A 19249-nucleotide genomic window follows, 5' to 3' on the forward strand; every position below is an offset into this window, starting at 1 on the left:
TGAGGTGGAAAGAACTGGGAAGTGGCCCTGTGCTGTGTGTTGGAAGGGTGTCGGAGTGAACTCCATTCAATGTACAATGTGCCCTGAGTGGGTTCATCAAAAATGTAGTGGTCTGAGAGGGTCATTAACCAGTGTGGCAGCTACATTCAAATGTAAGGTGTGCACAGAGGGAGCTGCAGATGGAGGAAATGTTGAGTTGGATCTTGGAGATGGCGTGAAGCTGGAAGGTGTGAAAACATTTTGCTACCTCGGAGACATGCTGAATGGAGAAGGTGGATCAGACTTGGCAACGGTTGCTCGAGTGAGATGTGCATGGAAGAAGTTTCGGGAACTGGGTGGCGTGCTGATGATGAGGGGAGTGTCGTTGAAGCTGAAGGGAAAGGTGTATGCTGCATGTGTGAGAAGTGTTATGATTTATGGGAGCGAGACATGGGTAATGAACGTAGAGCAGCAACGAAGGTTGGAAAGGGTGGAAATGCGAATGGTTCGGTGGATGTGTGGAGTATCGTTGAGAGAGAAGAAGACAAATGATGAATTGCGAAAGATGATGGGAATAGAGCCTGTGATTGATGCTGTGAAGAGGAACAGGTTGAGATGGTTTGGTCATGTGTTGAGGAAGGATTGAAGTGACTGGTTGAGAAGAGTGATGGAAATGAATGTAGAAGGAAGCAGAGGACGGGGAAGACCGAAAAAGACTTGGCTAAAGATGGTGGAAGAAGAAATGCGGGCAAGGGGGTTAACAAGGAGAGATGCAGAAAATAGGGCAAAATGGAGAAGATTGTCATGGGGACCGCAAGGCTAACCCCCGCTCTAGCAGGGAAAATGGCCTTTAAAATGCATGTTGTGTGTGTTGTTTGTTTTTTAATGTAACCTTTATTTGGGATCAAATGTTACAGTGGCTTGACGTTTACATCTAACATTGGTGAAGGCATATCTTTCAACGTGTCTGTGTCAAATTCTCTTTTCGAGTTAAAGTCTTTGGTATGACTCATCCAGGATCGAAATCGAACCACCAACCTCACAGACTGAGTAAACCCTCGAACCACCACCTTTTTGCTGAAGGAAGCATGTGCTACTGCAAAATATCCTGAAGGTTAGGAGTATTCGCCTGGTGTTGGCTGAACAGTTAAGGTGGCTGGCTCAATATCATAAGGTCCTGAGTTCAAAACCACTATTGGAGTTCCTGATGAGTCATTAAACCATAAAAAGCTAGAACACTGTTCAATGTTCATATAGTGTTGTATATTCTTCTTTTATTTCTCATTTTATTTTGCTTTGTTTCAGAAGTTAATACAATTCTAGCAACTGGCAAGTACAAGATTGATGGAAAGGAGCTTCACATTGAGGCTCTGAATGGGTCCAGCTTTGACATTGATGCTTATCATGTGAAGCTGGAAGGTCTGGATGAAAACACACCATTAAAATTGGTCACATCGTTCATAGAACAGAGCAGTGGATGCAGTCACCTCGACTTTAATGTGGATTATGCGAAAAATGGGAAAGCAGCTATCATTACTTTTCTTCAACCTATTGGTGAGAAATATTGTACAGCACAACACTTTGTATGAACTTTGCAGCAGACTTGGCATGTGATGTTTGTTTTGAAACGCTTTGCTGTTCTTTTTCCTGATTACTTGAAAATGTTTGAACTTCCACTTCCGGTTCCTCCGGTGAGGTCGTGTTCTTCCAAGCTCTCCACGTCATCATAGTTAAATATTTTCCCCTTTGTGTTTTTGCCAAATATCTACTGTTTATTTTTATGTGTATGTGTCTCCTGTGTGTTTATAGTTAGATCTCGGTTTGTAAATCGTGCATACCTGTGTGTAATAGTCGTTTTGTAAACGCTGCGTTTGGGGCCTGGTCCCTCGAAGCTTCCCTGTCTCCTCTGTGGTTTTTGTTGTTTATTTACGTTCATTCTTTCACTGTATTTCCTTTTTCTTTTCCCGCCATACTTCCCCCCGAACATCGTACCCTTTGTTTAAAGTCTTAATACAAAAAAAAAAAAAAAAATCTTAATAATAATTTCCCTCTCTTCTCGTGGCTTCTCTCCCCAGACCGCGACCATTTGTTGTCCCACCTCGCCCGTTTTCTCTCCTTCCTCCATATCTCAATCCTCTCCAGCCGATACCTTTCCAATTCTAGTTTTCACCATACTCCTTCAACCTATCTCATTCTTCCTCCACTTTCACCTAACCTTCAAACAAAAAAATATATTGTTATGTGCTCCTCCCCGACCCCCTGGTCGCGGTGTACCTCCGAGCCCCGAGAGGAGTCGCGGCAGAAAAATGTGTTATTCTGTGTCAAAAATCAATGGTGAAACCACACCAATTGTTACTAACAAACAAATATTGTATTAAAAATCACACAAGAATAACAGTACATCAATGATAGCATTCAAAAGTACAATCAACATATATCTTATGATGGTACCATCAGCTAATATCAGGTAACTCACTGTGCTCCAAGTAAGTGAAAAAAGAACATTCCCCAATGTCACTATATTTCCGTCTTCGAGCTCAAGTTGATCCCCTCCAGCGATCGTCAGAAAGATGTCGAATCCAAACCCGAATCCCGTTCAGATGACAGGCCCAGTCACGCCGCCAAAACTGCACAAAGGCGTACGCGGCCAAGGCGGCAGAAAAGCGTCACGTGGCCAAGGCGGCAGAAAAGGGTCACGCGGCCAACAGCTGCGAAAAGGCGCACTCAAGGCGACTGGGAAATTCACACCCTCGGTAATGAATGTTTTACCGCTCCAAATCGGCGAACCTCAGGTTTGTCTTCAAAATCCGCGTTGCACACACACATCCCAAATAGACAGCTGAATGGTGAAAATGGCTGACGCGAAGCAAAGACCTTTCGCAATGAGCAAAGCGCGCGAGTCAAAATGGCCGACGGCTCGTACTCGAGACGTAATGACACAACGATGATTCCTCGGAATCCAACGCCAAACCTGACATGCAGGTTGATCAGTACAGCGATAACAACCCTATCGCAGGAATCCCTTTCCAGGAAACCCAAAGTTCACTCGTGACTCTTGCTCGACAACATTCGCTCAGGACAAAGAAACGACTCGCTTCTTCTCCGACTTCACTCGCTATGCCTCCTTTCTCCTCGTCTTCTTCCGGTTTTTCGTCCGGTTCCCGATCCGGTTTCCTGTTTCTTTTAACATTAACTTTTAACTTTTGAAACTAGAAATATCTTTGCCCTTTAAATGACAACAATAATAATACATGGAATCGGAAATATTTACAGTGGATGCAAACCACCACAACGGAAGTGACGAATCCGTAACAATATGTACAAATAATTTAAAAAGTTGGCTCCTCCTCCCGTACTAATACAATTGCTTATACACCTCCCTATTCCTTCGTTCTCTGCTCACCTGGCTGTCAATCTTGTATTCTTCTGTTCCTCCTTCTGAACCTGTTCTGGAATCCTTCATCCCCCTTCGCCCTGACATCAGGGAATTTTCCCAGATAGTTTTCACGGTTTTGTTTTAAAATGTTTAAACTTTCCCCTGCAGTGTTGCATTCTGTTGTATATTATAACACGCTTTTCTTCTTCCTCTTTAAAAGGCTGTCTTCAATTTGCTCATCAAATCACTCCATTTAAAAAAAAATAATTCAATATCTTGCAGTTCTTCCTTTCGACATCTTACTACAATTCACCAAATGTCCCTCCGTCTGTCTGTCCGTCCATCTGTCTGTCCATTCGAAGGTACCGCATAAATGGCTGAACCGATCGCAACAATATTTTGGGTGGGTAATCCTGGGATCTCCTGGAGTAAAATAGGCTATATTGTTTTTCCAATTTCAGCTTTGCCTCCAGCATTTTCAGGTTTAGACTCCCGTATAACATCTTTTCCCGGGTGCCGCATAAACGGCTGCACCGGTCGCTGCACAGCTGCACCGATCAGACTCCAACAACCAAATCGAATCGAATCGGATAAGCTAACAGATCGCTGTCTCCATCGATCTTGCCAAGGCCGTAATACCTATCGGCTCAAAGTCCTTTTAACTGTTGACATGGTAGTTTTTACAATGAAGGAAACATGTATCGGGAGTACATACGACATAGCGATTGTGAATGTGACAGCTCTGAGGCATCTTTTGCTTTGCATCGCAGTGACGGTGAGCACCAACATGGCGGCTGTGAGATTAAAATCTGGCTTCAAGCCCCCTCACCACCCAAAGCCTTCAACCAGACATATTAACACGCTCCTCCTCCTTCATTCCCGTTCTTCAAAGCAAAGTGGTAAAAATTGTTGTATCGCCATTATATATAACTAGCAACGGTACCCGCCCTAAGGGCGGGGCTTAAATTGGGGGGGGGGCGTGATTTATATAAACATCCGTTAAATATCACACGCAAATCATCAAAATCTAAACAGTATTTTTTTAAATTTCAATTTCAAAAAAACCACATCATTGTTCATATCAGTAAATATTATTCCATGGTGTTTCAAATCGTGATATCAACTGTACGCTTTTCTTTAGGAAAAAAAATGGAATGATTTTGTACCTCTTCTTCAGCTTTGAACTTCAGGATAGACGACATTGCTGATAAAAGTTCCTTTTCTCTCTTTGAAGTTTTTGGAAAACATTTTTATATTGTCACTGCTGCAAACGCGACGCCATGGCATTATTCAGTACATTCATTCATTCATTTAATGATCATTAAACATTATTCTTACGCTCATTAAACGTTCATTAAACATTAAACGTTCATTAAACGATTACGAAAATAAAAACGAAAAGCATTACAAAATTACGTTCATACCGTCACATCAAACACTACCGTGAACGCAAACATCATCACAAACGTTACGTTACGTAATTCAAACCGTGGACACATGGAATATTGGAGAGCCCATTGCCCAAACGATTTGTCTACAAATACTGTTTAGATTTTGATGATTTGCGTGTGATTTGATTTAACGGATGTTTATATAAATCGTTTAAAATAAAATAAAAATGCCTTCAATTTCTGATATTTTGCCTTTTCATTTGGGCCTCCCAATTGAAGCCCTGCCCGCAGGGCTGGTACCAATGCTAGTTCTCTAAACTCACCTTCATTCCACCCCTCCTCTAACGTTTTCAAAGGGATCTCTGACTTTGCAATAAGAAACTCATTTTGCTCATGTGATTTGATATCACAAGAAACTCATTTTGCAATAAATGTTTGTTTTCCATTAATCGTCCAACACTTTCTAAAATCCCAACTCACCCCTCCTCTCCGAAACTCCCCCCTTGCCCTTACACTCCTAGACTCCCCCTTTACCCCTCTCCTTCAAAACTTCCTCTCACCCCTTTCCTTCAAAACACCCCCTCACCCCTCCCCTTCAAAAGTCCCCCTCACCCATCCTCTTCAAGTCTCCTCACCCTCCATTTGTCTCCAATTCTCCCCTCTCACCCCTCCTCCTCAAATCTGCCTCCTTCCCACTTCCTCTCACTTCCAACTCATACCTCCACCTCCTCCAACCCTCTTCCTTGTTATGCCCCCCACCCTTAAAAAAAAAAAATCACTGCACCTCATCCCATCACCATCAAACCTTTTGTGTGCCTCATCCTCCCCTTTCTCCTAACTCTTCTGTAATCTCCAACACACTATCAACAGCTCTCCCTACCTCTTCCTCTTCCTCTTCTTACCCTGCCCCTCCCCTGCCCTCCCCTGTCCTGTATCCGATGTTCCCCCTCCCTCTTCCTTCAAGGTATGGACCTCAAACAACCGGGGCCTTCTTTCAAACCTAATTGATCTCTCCTTACAGGTTGCTTCTGACAAACCAGACTTAATCTGCTCAACAGAAACTTTCCTCCTTCAAGATGTGTCTGATTCCTTAATATCTCTACCTTGTTACTCCGTCTTCCAGTATGATAGACCTGAGCCTCCTCCTGGTGGCGGGGTTGCTACCTTTAACAAAAACTCTCTTCCTCACTCTCATTGCACTGCCCTCTCTCTACCACACCCCCAGGAGTACCTCTGGCTGTGGCTTCCCCTCCACTCCCACCTTTAGTTCATTTCTGTGTTGTACCGACCAACAAACAGTGATGACTCCATTTATATCTCACTGTCTGACAACATGGACCAACTTCTGTCCACTCATACCAAATCTCTCTTCCTCATATGTGGCGATTTCAATTGTCATCATGCCAGCTGGCTGGGTGTGCGTACCTCTCGCACCAGCCATGGCACCTCAGCAAAGGACTTCTGTGACTCAATGGGACTAACACAATCTGTCAATTTCCCAAACTGGATCTCATTGAACAGAGCTTCTTCTCTTATAGACTTGGTTATGACAAACTTCCCTGCAAATGTCTGCTGTTTGTCATCTGCTCCAATTGGTTCATCTGATCATTTGCTTGTTAAAGTGGGCATCTCTCTGGCCATTCTCAGAGAGCCTCCTCAGCGACGACGAGTCTGGCATTTCACTCAGGCCGACTGCCATGGTCTTCAAGCATCCATCAATCATCTGAACTGGTCGCACATCTCTACTGCCTCCGACATCAACTCATCATGGGAATTCTTCCAAAACTCTGGTGGCGTCTGGTCAAATCTGTTTCTGGTGTTTGTTCCCCCTCCATCCCCTCCCTTACTTCAAACGGCTACACAGCTGACACTGCACGTGAAAAAGCTGAATGCTTCAACTTTGTGTTTGCCTCAAAAACTTGTGTCCCTAAACCCATCTCTCTCTCTGTACCCACCTTACCCAGTCGTACGCATCTGCTCCTGGAATTTGTGTCCTTCTCAACTGACAATGTGGAGAAGTTTCTGTCAAACCTCGACTCCGATTCTGCAACTAAACCAGAGAGCATCAGACAACGGGTCCTAAAATCCTGCTCTTCTGCTCTATCACACCTTCTCTCTGTTCTCTTCACCCTCTCTTTTGCTCAAGGTCATCTGCTATCAGCTTGGAAATCAGCCAACATTACTGCTTTACACAAAAAATGTACAAAAACAGATCCTTGCAACTATAGACCAATCAGTCTGCTCCCAATAATCAGTGAGGTCATGGAATCCATCATCGCTTCGCATATCAAATCCTTCCTCTTCTCCAATGGCTTGATCTCGGGTCATCAATTTGGATTCAGACCAGGTCATTCTACTCTGGACATGCTACTTCTGCAGATGAAAAATTGGTAAGAGACCGAGGACCCTGCCGGAATGTACTTTTTTAAAAATCGGCCATTTTGGACAAACATGGCGGCCGAACCACGTGACCGATGACGTCATCATTATTTGTTTTCTAAACAAATTCCTAGATTATGCTCAAGAAATTGCATCTTGATCGGATGAAGTTTTGTACTTGTCAAATTATGACATCATAATGGAGGCACCTATGACAACATTATTAACATATTTTATTCCCCATGGAGAGTTCTTTGCAATGAGCCATGTCTCAATTCTTTCTACTAGGGCATGCCCGTACTATTAGTGCAGGCCCATATGTCATAACAATATTGTTTGTGTTTTTTGTTTGTTAAAATTGATTTAGCAATGGATTCTGCTTCAGAATATTATAGAGATGTAAAAAAAATAGGGTTCCATTTTTTCTTTTACGTCTAATAGGTAGTAATTCGAAGAAATCCAAGATGGCCGCCATAAAATTTGGAAAATACACTTTTGTGCATATCTTTGTATCTAGATATCATATAAACATGAATAATATGTCCTTTTATATGTTTTCAGACCCAAGGAAGCCATTTCTGCCATTGTTTTTACAGAAAAATGCAAGGAAAATAAAATAGTGGACATATACCAGCCAAAGTGGGGTCGGCCGGCATGAAATCGGTTAATTAAGTTTCCACCATCTAGTTAAGGTCTGGTTTTGACTGTGTTGACGAAATGTGAATCTGAATAGTAGTATCTATCTTTGCAGGACCGACGACAGTTCAAGAGTGTCTAGAAAATTACACCTACCTTCAAGATGAGTGACTCACCACCCAGGAAGATTGAGAAGTCAGTAGATTTCGGACTTTGTTTTGTATGCCAAATGGCCATAGGGCAAACAGACTATACAACCTTTGTAACGAAACCAAAACTCTCCTCTGTCGAGAAACTGATGGCAGGTGCTGAGGAACAGTACACGTATGGTGAAACAAAGTTTGCATCATTGAATAGACGTTTGCAATATTCCTCTGCTGAAGAATTGCTCGCAAAAGGTCTCCGCTACCATAAAGCTTGTTACAAAGATGTTACCAATAAGATGCACATTGATCGAGCAAAGGCTAGGTTTGAGAAAGGAACAACATCAGGCAGTGCCGCAGAAATCCGACTGAAAAAGAGAGGACGACCAAGTTCTAGTGATCTAGGGGAAAGCACGTCAACATCCAGAAGGTGTTCCCGAGAACAGACATTTGACGCGCTCAGATGTGTCATATGCCAGGAAGACAGAGGAAGTGAACTACACAATGTGTCAACAAAGAACATGGGACTCCAGATCAGAAACATTGGCCAAGAAACAAGTAATGACAATCTGAAAGTGAGACTGAACAGTGTCATAAGTTCGCCTGACCCATTGCAAGCAATGGCTGAGGACATGAAATATCATTTACCATGTGTAGTTAAGGCCAAACGTGCTATAGTTAAGACGGAAAAACAAACAGAAACAACCAATGTTAACTTTGGTCAGGTGTTATCAGACCTTGAACTCATCTGGTCTTGGTGAAAACCAGAGCAGAAAACAACACCACGAAATCACGGGGGGAAAGCTTTCCCGGGTGATGAGCCATGCCTCCAAGCTTTCTAGGGTGTTCCGTGAACATGGCGATCCATTTATGGAAGAGGAAGTAGACGAGGTCTACAACCTGCTCACCAAAGAAGTCATGAATGAAAAAGTGTCCAGCGACATCTTAGAGCGCGACGAGATCGGACAACAGATGTTCCAGCAATTTGCCACAGATCGTTTAGCTGAGGGAAAACTTTCTGTGTGGGACAAAATGACGAAAAGAAAACTTCGAACATTCAAGAGTTCGAATGCCACAACAGAAGTGAGATCGGGCGACAAGCTGATCAAAGTCAAAGAAGAGCGAGGATTGTTGCAGAGGTTCATCGTTATCTCACGGAGCCGACCAGAGCTCGACCTGAAAGAATGTATTGGCACCTATGAATTTGGCATCGTTCCACGTTCTTTATTTGCATCTGATGGATCCCTCTTGTTGGCATACGACAAGGCAAAAATCCTTCGTCAACTTGAGCATCTGGCTGAGCCTGAAGAGCAGGATGTACATGATCCACCAGGAGAACCTATTTCGACAGAAATCAATGAGCATCAAGACGCGGGAATTGCCGCTTTGAATGATGCAGCAGCACACGCTGGGGAAGAAACTAATGACCCATCAACTGACTATGAAATCTCAAGCCAAAATTTGCAGGAACCCTCTCAGATCAGCCAAAACCCAGACACAACCACAAGATCAGGAGTGATCAATGAAAACGAGACTACTTCTCGCCATAGAGTGATAATCATTGATGGCATGGCTCTTGTTAACGGGATCTCCAAAACAGAACAAATGATTACATGCAGTGACTTTGCTCAATCGTTCATTGAACGCCTCGAAAATATTGCCGTGCATTATGATGACGTGAGGTTGGTATTCGACCGATACATCGATAACTCACTGAAAGACAAAATGCGCCTAAAGAGGACAAAGGGGAAATCAACATACTATCACGTCAGGGATAGTACATTGATCCAGAAGATTTCACTCAAAGATTTCCTTTCCAATGTGAAGACCAAGGCAGAGCTTACAGAGTACTTGGCTGTGAAGTGTCTATCTTACAGCAAGGCTCATCCAAACAAGTTGAAGAAGTTCATGGTGACATCAGGAACTAAGACCACGGGCAACACTGAAGTTCCAGACAGTCTACTCACGCACAGCCAAGAAGAGGCCGATACACTCTTAATTCTGCATGCTCTCACAGTCGACAAAGATGCAGAAGTTATCATTGATTCGCCAGATACCGATATCTTCCTCCTACTGATTCAGAGATTTCACGATCTACCACCTGCTACGAGGTTTCTCACTGGGAAGGGAAAGTTGAGGAGGAGCATTGCAGTCCAACCTATTCATGGCATGCTAGGAGAGAAACGTGCGTCTGCAATACTTGGATTCCACGCATTCACGGGAAGTGACATGTCTGGAAGGTTCGCTGGCAGGAGCAAGGACTGGTGCTTTAAGGTCTTCATGACATGTGACAACAAGATATGGGAGGCTCTGGAGTCTTTGGGACAAACTGATCCGTCACCAGAAGTGTGTTCCCAGCTGGAACGCTTCGTCTGTCTGCTGTACAAGTCTAAAGTTCACACGAAAGTAAACGAGCTTCGCTGGTTCTTATTCTCCAACCGTGCTGCTGAGGGAGAGAGTCTTCCACCTACCACTGGTTCGCTAAAGTTACACGTTCAGCGAGCACATTATATCGCAATGATATGGAGAAAGGCAGCAGAAAGCCATCCGTCCCTTCCATCACCTGTCGAGTATGGTTGGCAGTTACTTTCGGATGATGGGGTTTATGCCCCAAGTCGATGCCTGAATCCTCCAGCCCCAGAAGCAATAATGAATCTCGTGAACTGTGGGTGCAAGAAAGGGTGTATGGGAAGATGTAGCTGTCGCAATAACAATATTCCTTGTACTGAAGTTTGTGGGTGTGTGGGTTACAGTTGTAACAACAAAGCAAACATCAATGAACCGCGTGTGATAGATATGGATGAGGATGAATGAGGCATTCGTTTATGTGATCGTTTATGTTCATTCATCGTTTATGTTTAGGTGTGTGTGTATGTGTGTGCGTGTGTGTGTGTGTGTGTGTGTGTGTGTGTGTGTGTGTGTGTGTGTGTGTGTGTGTGTGTGCGTGTGTGTGTATTCAAAATAAATGTTATCAGTGAAGATTGTTTATTGAATCGATTCTAATTGGGAAATTATACGATCCGATTTCACGACGGCCGTCTCCATTTTGGCTGGTATATTGCCCACTATTTTAATTTCCTTGCATTTTTCTGTAAAAACAATGGCAGATATGGCTTCCTTGGGTCTGAAAACATATAAAAGGACATATTATTCATGTTTATATGATATCTAGATACAAAGATATGCACAAAAGTGTATTTTCCAAATTTTATGGCGGCCATCTTGGATTTCTTCGAATTACTACCTATTAGACGTAAAAGAAAAAATGGAACCCTATTTTTTTTACATCTCTATAATATTCTGAAGCAGAATCCATTGCTAAATCAATTTTAACAAACAAAAAACACGAAATTACTAATCGCCCTAGACTATATATCTATATCTAAAATTATATCCCCCCCCCTCTATTTACATGAAATGGTTTGGTCCAAAGCGAACGGCTTGCGAGTACGGTGACAATCCCCCCCCCCCCCCCTCTATTTACATGAAATGGTTTGGTCCAAAGCGAACGGCTTGCGGAGTTTGGTAAAGAAAAGAAATCGCCATAGCGTGCCCAAACGCGCAGGAAAGCGAAAGAATCGCAAATTTAAGGAAATGCCCGTACTTCCGTAAGGAAGAGAAAAAAAATGAAAAGGAAAAACATTCCAAACCGCGAGGGAAAACAACACGGCACGTCGACACAACAACGTGTCCTGTGATTGGCCGTACGTGGCTGCCAGTAGCTGCCCCCCAAAAAAAGCTTTCACCGTCCGGCGACTGAATTTAAGGGGAAAAATAAAACGCTCTTCGCTTAAAACAACGCCCTTCGCTCTGACTGAATTGGGACAATGTTTTTATGTTTTTAATTGAATTACTATCCGTAATGGCGCACGCTCTCACGGGAGCTCCGGAAGGTCGTATATCGCAGTTACGATGAATCGCAAATTAGTTTTTATTAGTTTTATATTAGTTTTAAAACATAGTTTAACGCCAACATAGCGCCAACATAGTTTGCAAACGTGAAATAAATGAATACGCTCTCAAATGTGCCATCCGAGGCAGAGTGTGTTCGCCACGTTCGGCACACGCGATAGCTCGCTGCTCTCTGATTGGTTGAATCGTGTTTTGGACATAGCTCGGTAAGTAATTGTCCGATTAATATGAAACCTTGAAAAGGCACATCCTCGGGTCCCCAGCAATATACCTGGCAAGTTTAAAGTATATCGGACCCGTGGTTGTCGAGAAACAGCGGTCACAGACAAACAAACAAACAAACACAGAGATTACTGGAATTATAGATAGATTCAGCACTTTCGGAGATATAGAGGTGCAAAGTTTTTCGTTTTTTTCAAGATGGCGGCCGAACCACGTGACCGATGACGTCATCATCATTTTTTTTTCTCCACCAGTTTATGCCGAAATGGCGGTCAAGAAATTGCATCTTGATTGGATGAAGTTTTGTACTTGTCGAATTATCGAAATATGATGTCATAATGGAGGCCTTGGGCCGAGAGAGTTAAAAATTGGGCACAGTCTATTTATTCCAGGGCAAGACAAATATGTGTGTAAAGATTGGCGATTCTATGTGCAATGGTGTAGATGTAGTACTGCATATAGACAGACAGACTGACCAACCAACCAACATACTTGTCGGAATCTTTTCCTGCAAGTAACAAACAGACAGACAAACAGATGAAAAATCGGTCAGAGACCGAGGACTTGCCGGAATGCACTTTTTTATCAGCCATTTTGGCCAAATATGGCGGCCGAACCACGTGACCCGATGATGTCATCATTATTTGTTTTCTAAACTAATTTATTCTTCGATGATGCTCAAGAACTTTCATCTTGATCGGATGAAGTTTTGTACTTGTCAAATTATGACGTCATAATGGAGGCACCTATGACATCATCATTAACATGTTTTATTACCCATGGAGAGTTCTTTACAGAGCCATGTCTCAATTTTGTCTATTCAGCACTTTCGGAGACAAAGAGGTGCAAAGTTTTTCGGTATTTCCAAGATGGCGGCCGAACCACGTGACCGATGACGTCATCATGTTTTTTTTTTTCTCCACCACTTTATGCCGTCATGTCGCTCAAGAAATTGCATCTTGATTGGATGAAGTTTTGTACTTGTCGAATTATCAAATTATGACGTCATAATGGAGGCCTTGTGCGGAGAGAGTTAAAATTGGGCACAGTCTATTCCAGGGCAAGACAAATATGTGTGTAAAGTTTGGCGATTCTATGTGCAACGGTGTAGACGTAGTGCTGCGTACAAACAGACAAACAAACCAATCAACATACTTGCCGGAATCTTTTCCAGCATGTAACAAACAGACAGACAGACAGGGGTGAAAACATAACCTCCATCTACCTTTGGTGGCGGAAGTAAAAATTGAGACATGGCTCATTGCAAATAACTCTCCATGTGGAATAGCATATGTTAATGATGATGTCATAGGTTTCCATTATGACGTCATAATTCGACAAGTACAAAACTTCATCCAATCAAGATGAAATTTCTTGAGCATCATCTCGCGATAAATTGGTGGAGAAAAAATATAATGATGATGTCATTGGTCACGTGGTTAGGCCGCCATATTTGTTTTAACACAGCCTTAAAAACCACTGAAAACATGTCCTGGCGAGGGTCTGCAATCTCTGATTGCTCTTTCTCGTTTATTGTATGTGTTATGGGTCCGTTCATGTTTTCGTGTGTAATGCGTTAGCTCTTACACGAGCCTTGACTCTGTATACAAAATATATATTTTAAAATTCGAAGATTTTTCAAGTATATTGGATTTTTTCAAGTATTGTTTGCTTGTTTTTGTTTGTCTGTCAATCTGTCTGCTTGCTTGTTTGTCACTCACCTTCAAGTCACAATTGTAAACCTATAATCATGAAAAACTACTAAGCTGTAGAGGTAGTCACAACTGAGAAGCCAACTGATTTTAGGTCAAAGGTCATCTTGAGATCAAATTTCTAAAATCGTTATTTTTCATCCGATGGACTTCAAAAATTTGAAACAGCATTTGCATATTGATTCACTGAATTGGGAAACCAATTATTTTTGAGGTCAAAAGGTCAAAGGTCAACTTATGGTTGAACTTCTAAAATCATACATTTTTCTCTGAAAAATTGTCAATTTTCATCCTTTTAACTTGGAATTAAACAGCAATTGCATAGTGCCCCACTGAATGGGGAAAGTAACTATTTTTGAGGCCAAAATGTCAAAGATCAACTCTCGGTCAAACGTCTAAAATCATCAATTTTCATCTGAAAAATTATTAATTTTCATACGATTAAACCGAGCTTTGATTAAGATTGTCAACTTAAATCTTAATGATTAAATCTTAATCTTAATGCTGGGCCCTGTGCTTTTTCTGGTCTTTATCGATGATCTCTCCGACTCTCTGGAAAATCCTCTGTATCTCTTTGCTGATGACTCCACTCTCTGCCGCTCCATTCCTCTTCCCTCAGATCGGCAGTCTGCAGCCTCCTCACTCTCTGAAGACCTGGACAAAATCACAGACTGGTCAAACATGTGGAACATGTCTTTCAATCCTGACAAATCTCACACTCTTACTATGTCTCTCCGAAAAGATCGACTGGACAACCCTCCCATCTACTTTCTCAACAATCCTCTCCAAGAAGTTCTGTCGCTCAAGCTTTTGGGTCTCACCATCTGCCATGATCTTTCTTGGGAAAACCACATTTCCAAGCTGGCCTCCAAAGCCAGTCGCCGACTGGGCATCCTCCGTCGGGTGAAGTCCTTCCTAGGCACACCTGAGTTCCTCACCACATACAAGGCTTTCATCCGCAGCTCAATGGAATACTGTTCTCCCCTATGGGCTGGTGCTCCTGCCTCACACCTGGCTCGGCTTCACGCTGTTGAATCCAAAGCTTTCAGAATCATTGGAATCTCCCGCGATGAAGCTATCTCTGAGGGCCTTTCACTCACTCACCGCAGGCAGGTAGGTGGTCTTTCTGTCTTCTACCGACTCCTCTCCGGCCTTGCTCCCCCAGCTCTCTCTGTGCTCTGTCCCCCAAATATTCCTACAGGTCGCACAAGATCTGCCAGCCACCCTCTGATGGTTAAACTGCCGAAATCTCGGCTCTCTGCTCACCTTCACTCTTTCATTCCTCTTTTCTCCCGCCTCTGGAACAAACTCCCACACTCACTTCAATCACACTCCTCCCTCCAGGTCTTCAAAACAGCTGTTCACCACCATCTCTTATCTTCCCCCATCCAAAACCTTGATCTTTTCTACCCCCACTAATTCACCCCAGATCCACCTTGTTTGAAATTCCAACTTCTTTCCTGGAAGTCTTGGCAGTGTCCATATGTTTTATACCTCTCCCACCCCCCCCCCTTCCCATGCCCCCCCCCAAAGCCCTCTCCCTCCCACAGTTCTCTCGATGTCTCCATGTCTCTCGGTCCCTGCTCTCAAATGTTGCGTTTGTGTCCTTCCCCCTCTCTCCCCATCTTGTCTACCGCTCCCGATTGTTATTTGTTTTGTGTGTCTGTCTTTCTGTGTGATTAATGTTCGCTCTTTCACGAGCCTCGATCTTGTATACAAAAAATAATAATAATAATAATATTTTTTAAAAATGGACACTTTGATGTATCCATGGCAACTTTGTTCAATGTGTGAGTATGACACTTCGTCCTCCTGTCAAGTTTGGTTGAGATTGGATAATTATCGACCAATTGTATTGCGGTCAAAAATCCTCAAAAAGACAGACAGGCTGTCTGACGATTTGGATTATGAAGACACCAAATTATTTATTTTGGTATTATTTACTATGAAGATGATTGGCAAACTGATAAAGAATTGGTGTTGTGTTGATCCATGCCTGCACTTGTTTTCCCAGCATGGAAAGGTTTTCAAAAGGCCTGCTCAAGTAGAAAGCTCCATAATCGAGATATATTGGCGACTCCAATGCAAATGACAAAGTGGTTGTTTGTAGAAGGACTTCCAAGCAGCATCACCATGGCAGCTCTACATCAATATTTCCAAAGAGAAGCAGAAATCTGTGGTGGAGATATCAAGAACATCTTAATGACAAAGGACAATCAAATGGCATATCTGCAATTTGACAGCTCTGAAGGTAAATTTAAATCTCAAAATGTTATTAATATTTTGTTTTGAGATGTTCAAATGTGAACTGAAACCTTCCACGAAACTCAATGAAAGAAACATTTTCCTTCCTCAATGAAGGAAACAAGTGTCGTGCTCTTAATTTTTCGAATCATCTTCTTGGCTTTATTCCTTTTGCTCTCAAGAACTGCAAGTTGCACACAAAAATCTTCCATACGAAACTTTTCCATTTCAGCTTTGTTTGTTTTTTCAGTTTATTACGACACTCATGCACGACGTTTTAATTATTCGAAATCCCTTTCTACATAGAGCTGTAATTTTTATTTTTATGATAATTACCTCCACCACGGAAGGTTTACAGAGGTTATAAAAGGTGGACGAGGTTATGTTTACCTTCTTACACCAAAGGTGGACAGAGGTTATGTTTTCACCTCTGTCTGTTTGTGTGTCTGTCTGTTTGCCTATGAGCAGGATATCTCAAAAGATTATGGATGGATTCAGACAAACCTTGGTGGACAGCTTGGTTAGCTGTGTGACAAGGACGAATTGGTTTGATGTTGGAGAAGATTCGGATCTGGATACGAGATCTGGATTCGGATCGGGAAGTGATTCTTCGCTATTGAAAGACACAAAAATGATACAATACTGTATAACACGACACCTCAAAACATTATGGACAGATTCAGACGATAATTGGTGGACAGGTTGGGTGTCTGCCAATGACGAATTGATTCGATTTTGTTGAAGATCCGAAGACTATAATTTTTAAAGTGATTCTCGCCATTGAGAGCGAGGTCCAAAAACGATATATAGCATGATATTTCAAAAAGTTATGGACGGATTCGGACAAAATGAGTGGATGGACGAGATGGTTAGGTGACAAGAACAAGTTGATTAGATTTTGGTTAAGGTCCGGATGCAGATCTCGCCGATCAGTGGGATACAAAACATCAACTGTTCAGCCCGTTGGGCAATGTAATAAGATGAATCCAAGTCTCAACTGAGGAGATGACCAGTTTTAATGAACAGCACAGCAAGCCACGTCACTCGGCCTTCACGTTGCAGTCAGGGTGGGGCAGCAGTCAGGTTTTTCAAGCTGATCATTTCCAGGGGCTTGTGGTCACTCTCGACAACGAAGGGCCGACCGGATAGGTAAGTGTGGAAGCGTTCGCACCCGAACACGACGGCTAGCATCTTGCGCTCAATGTTGGCATACCGTTGCTCCACCTCGGAAAGGCTCTTTGACGCGAAGGCGATGGGCTTGTTATCTTGCATCAGGCAAGCCCCAAGGCCTTTTGTGGAGGCATCGACCTGTAGTATTGTGGATTTGTGTGGGTCAAAGTAGGTTAGGCAGGTCTCTTGGCAGATGGTGTCCTTGACCTTTTCGAAAGCCTGGCTGTGGCTGGCTGTCCATTCTAGTTGCTCCGATTTCACCAGTTCCCGAAGGGGGGCTGTTAGATCAGACAGCTTTGGTATAAAGGGGCCCATGTACGTAATGATACCAAGTGCCTTGCGAAGTTCACAGACGTTTTTCGGGTCCGGTAAGCTCTGGATTGCGTCCACTTTTCCTGGGTCTGGGTGGGCACCTTGTTGGTCAAAGATGAGACCAAAAAAATGAATCTGTGGCTTTTTGATGCTGCACTTGTCGCTGTTGAACTGCAGGCCGAATCAGGCAACTGTTTTCAAGAGGTGGTGAAGGTTTCGGTCATGTTCTTGCTCCGTTTTGCCGTAAACGGCAACATCATCAGCAATGCCGATGACACCTGGGCATTCCTCAAGAAGTTGGTCCATCTTGGCTTGGAACACGTCCTGGGACATCACCAGTCCAAACGGCATTCGCCGGAAGCAGTAACGGCCATATGGCGAGTTGAAGGTCATGAGCAACTGGGAGGGAGCATCGAGCTTGATTGACCAGTACCCATTTTTGGCATCCAGCTTGGAGAAAACCATTGAGCCTGCAAACTTGTGCGTCAGCTCTTCAAGCGTGGGAGTACGGTGGTGACACCTCTTGATGGCACGGTTCAAGTCCTTCGGGTCCAGGCAAAGCCTACGTTTGCCGTTTGCTTTCCGCACATAGGTGAGGCTACTGACCCAGTCTGTAGGCTTGTCGACCTTCTGTATGATGCCCTGTCTCAGCATTATGTCCAGTTCTGACCTTACTTCGTCTATCATCTGGATGGGGCATCGACGTGGTGCATGTATTACAGGGGGCACATTGGGGTATACCACGATGCGATACTGGCCTGGGAAGTTTCCAATGTTGTCAAATTGGTCTGGATACGTGCTCAGCAGGGCGTCCAACGTGTTAACTGGCTTGTCACCCGTGCAGTTCTCCTTCACTGAGCAGTGCAGGGTGAGGAGTTCAAGGTCCCAACAGGTGGGCAGGCCGAGGATTGTGGGGCCAGCGGCCTTGACTACGAAGAACTCTGCATCGACCCACTCGGTATTCCTTTTCTTGCAGGGGACGACCAGGGTGCCAAATTGCCGAATTTGCGAGCCATTGTAGGCCGTTAGTATTGTCTGGGGTTTCTCCTGAATACGACCAGGTAGCGGCAGCCCAGAGGAGTCCACATTTTGGGGATACATTTGTCTGTATATCCGAAGGGGCAAGGTATTGCCCTCTGCCCCATTATCGACCTTGACTCTCAGGGAGTGAACACCAGCTCGGTCAGGTAGTGAAATGGCCAGGTCCGTGAAAATCTCTCGCCGGGAATCCATGGTCTGGCTGTGGGTTTTGATGGTGGTGAAACTCAACGTGTCGCAGTCCCCGTCGGGGTCTTCATCTCTCCCCAGGGTGTGGATGGGCGTTTGGGCGAAGGATTTGTGCCCTCTGGTGTCTGGGCGGGTTGTCTGCCGGCCTTGTTCTTGCCTCGCTCTTGAGAGACAGATGGCCTTCCAGTGGTTTTGCTTTCCGCATGCCTCACAGGTTGAGCCCCATGCTGGGCATCGGTTTCGGGGCTGGGGTGGACCGCTGCCACCATGTAATAAGATGAATCCAAGTCTCAACTGAGGAGATGACCAGTTTTAATGAACAGCACAGCAAGCCACGTCACTCGGCCTTGTATCTCTCACCCGGTCTGCCAGCCCCCGCGCTCCTTCGCATATGCCACGCCCCCCGCTCACATATTCATATGACAGGCAATACCGTCTAGAACAGTGTTTGTCTGTCCGTATGTCCCCAGAAGGGTACACCAATCAGAGCTGAGGATCTGGTCACATGACGGGGAAGCATTTTGTAACCATTATAGTTGCATATTT

The 19249-nt window shown here is 43.8% G+C and overlaps 1 protein-coding gene across 1 annotated transcript in view; it reads left to right on the top strand.

The window, feature by feature from the left end:
* LOC144893081 (protein mono-ADP-ribosyltransferase PARP14-like) overlaps positions 1-19249 on the top strand; it is a 37333-nt gene that overhangs the window by 15612 nt on the left and 2472 nt on the right. The window contains exons 3-4 of the mRNA XM_078782718.1: positions 1285-1533; positions 15765-16001. Of these exons, the coding sequence (XP_078638844.1) occupies positions 1285-1533; positions 15765-16001 (486 nt within the window). The remainder of the gene's footprint in view (positions 1-1284; positions 1534-15764; positions 16002-19249) is intronic.

Source organism: Myxine glutinosa, chromosome 7 (genome assembly GCF_964187855.1).
Source record: "Myxine glutinosa chromosome 7, kmMyxGlut1.1, whole genome shotgun sequence".
Lineage (NCBI taxonomy): Eukaryota > Metazoa > Chordata > Myxini > Myxiniformes > Myxinidae > Myxine > Myxine glutinosa.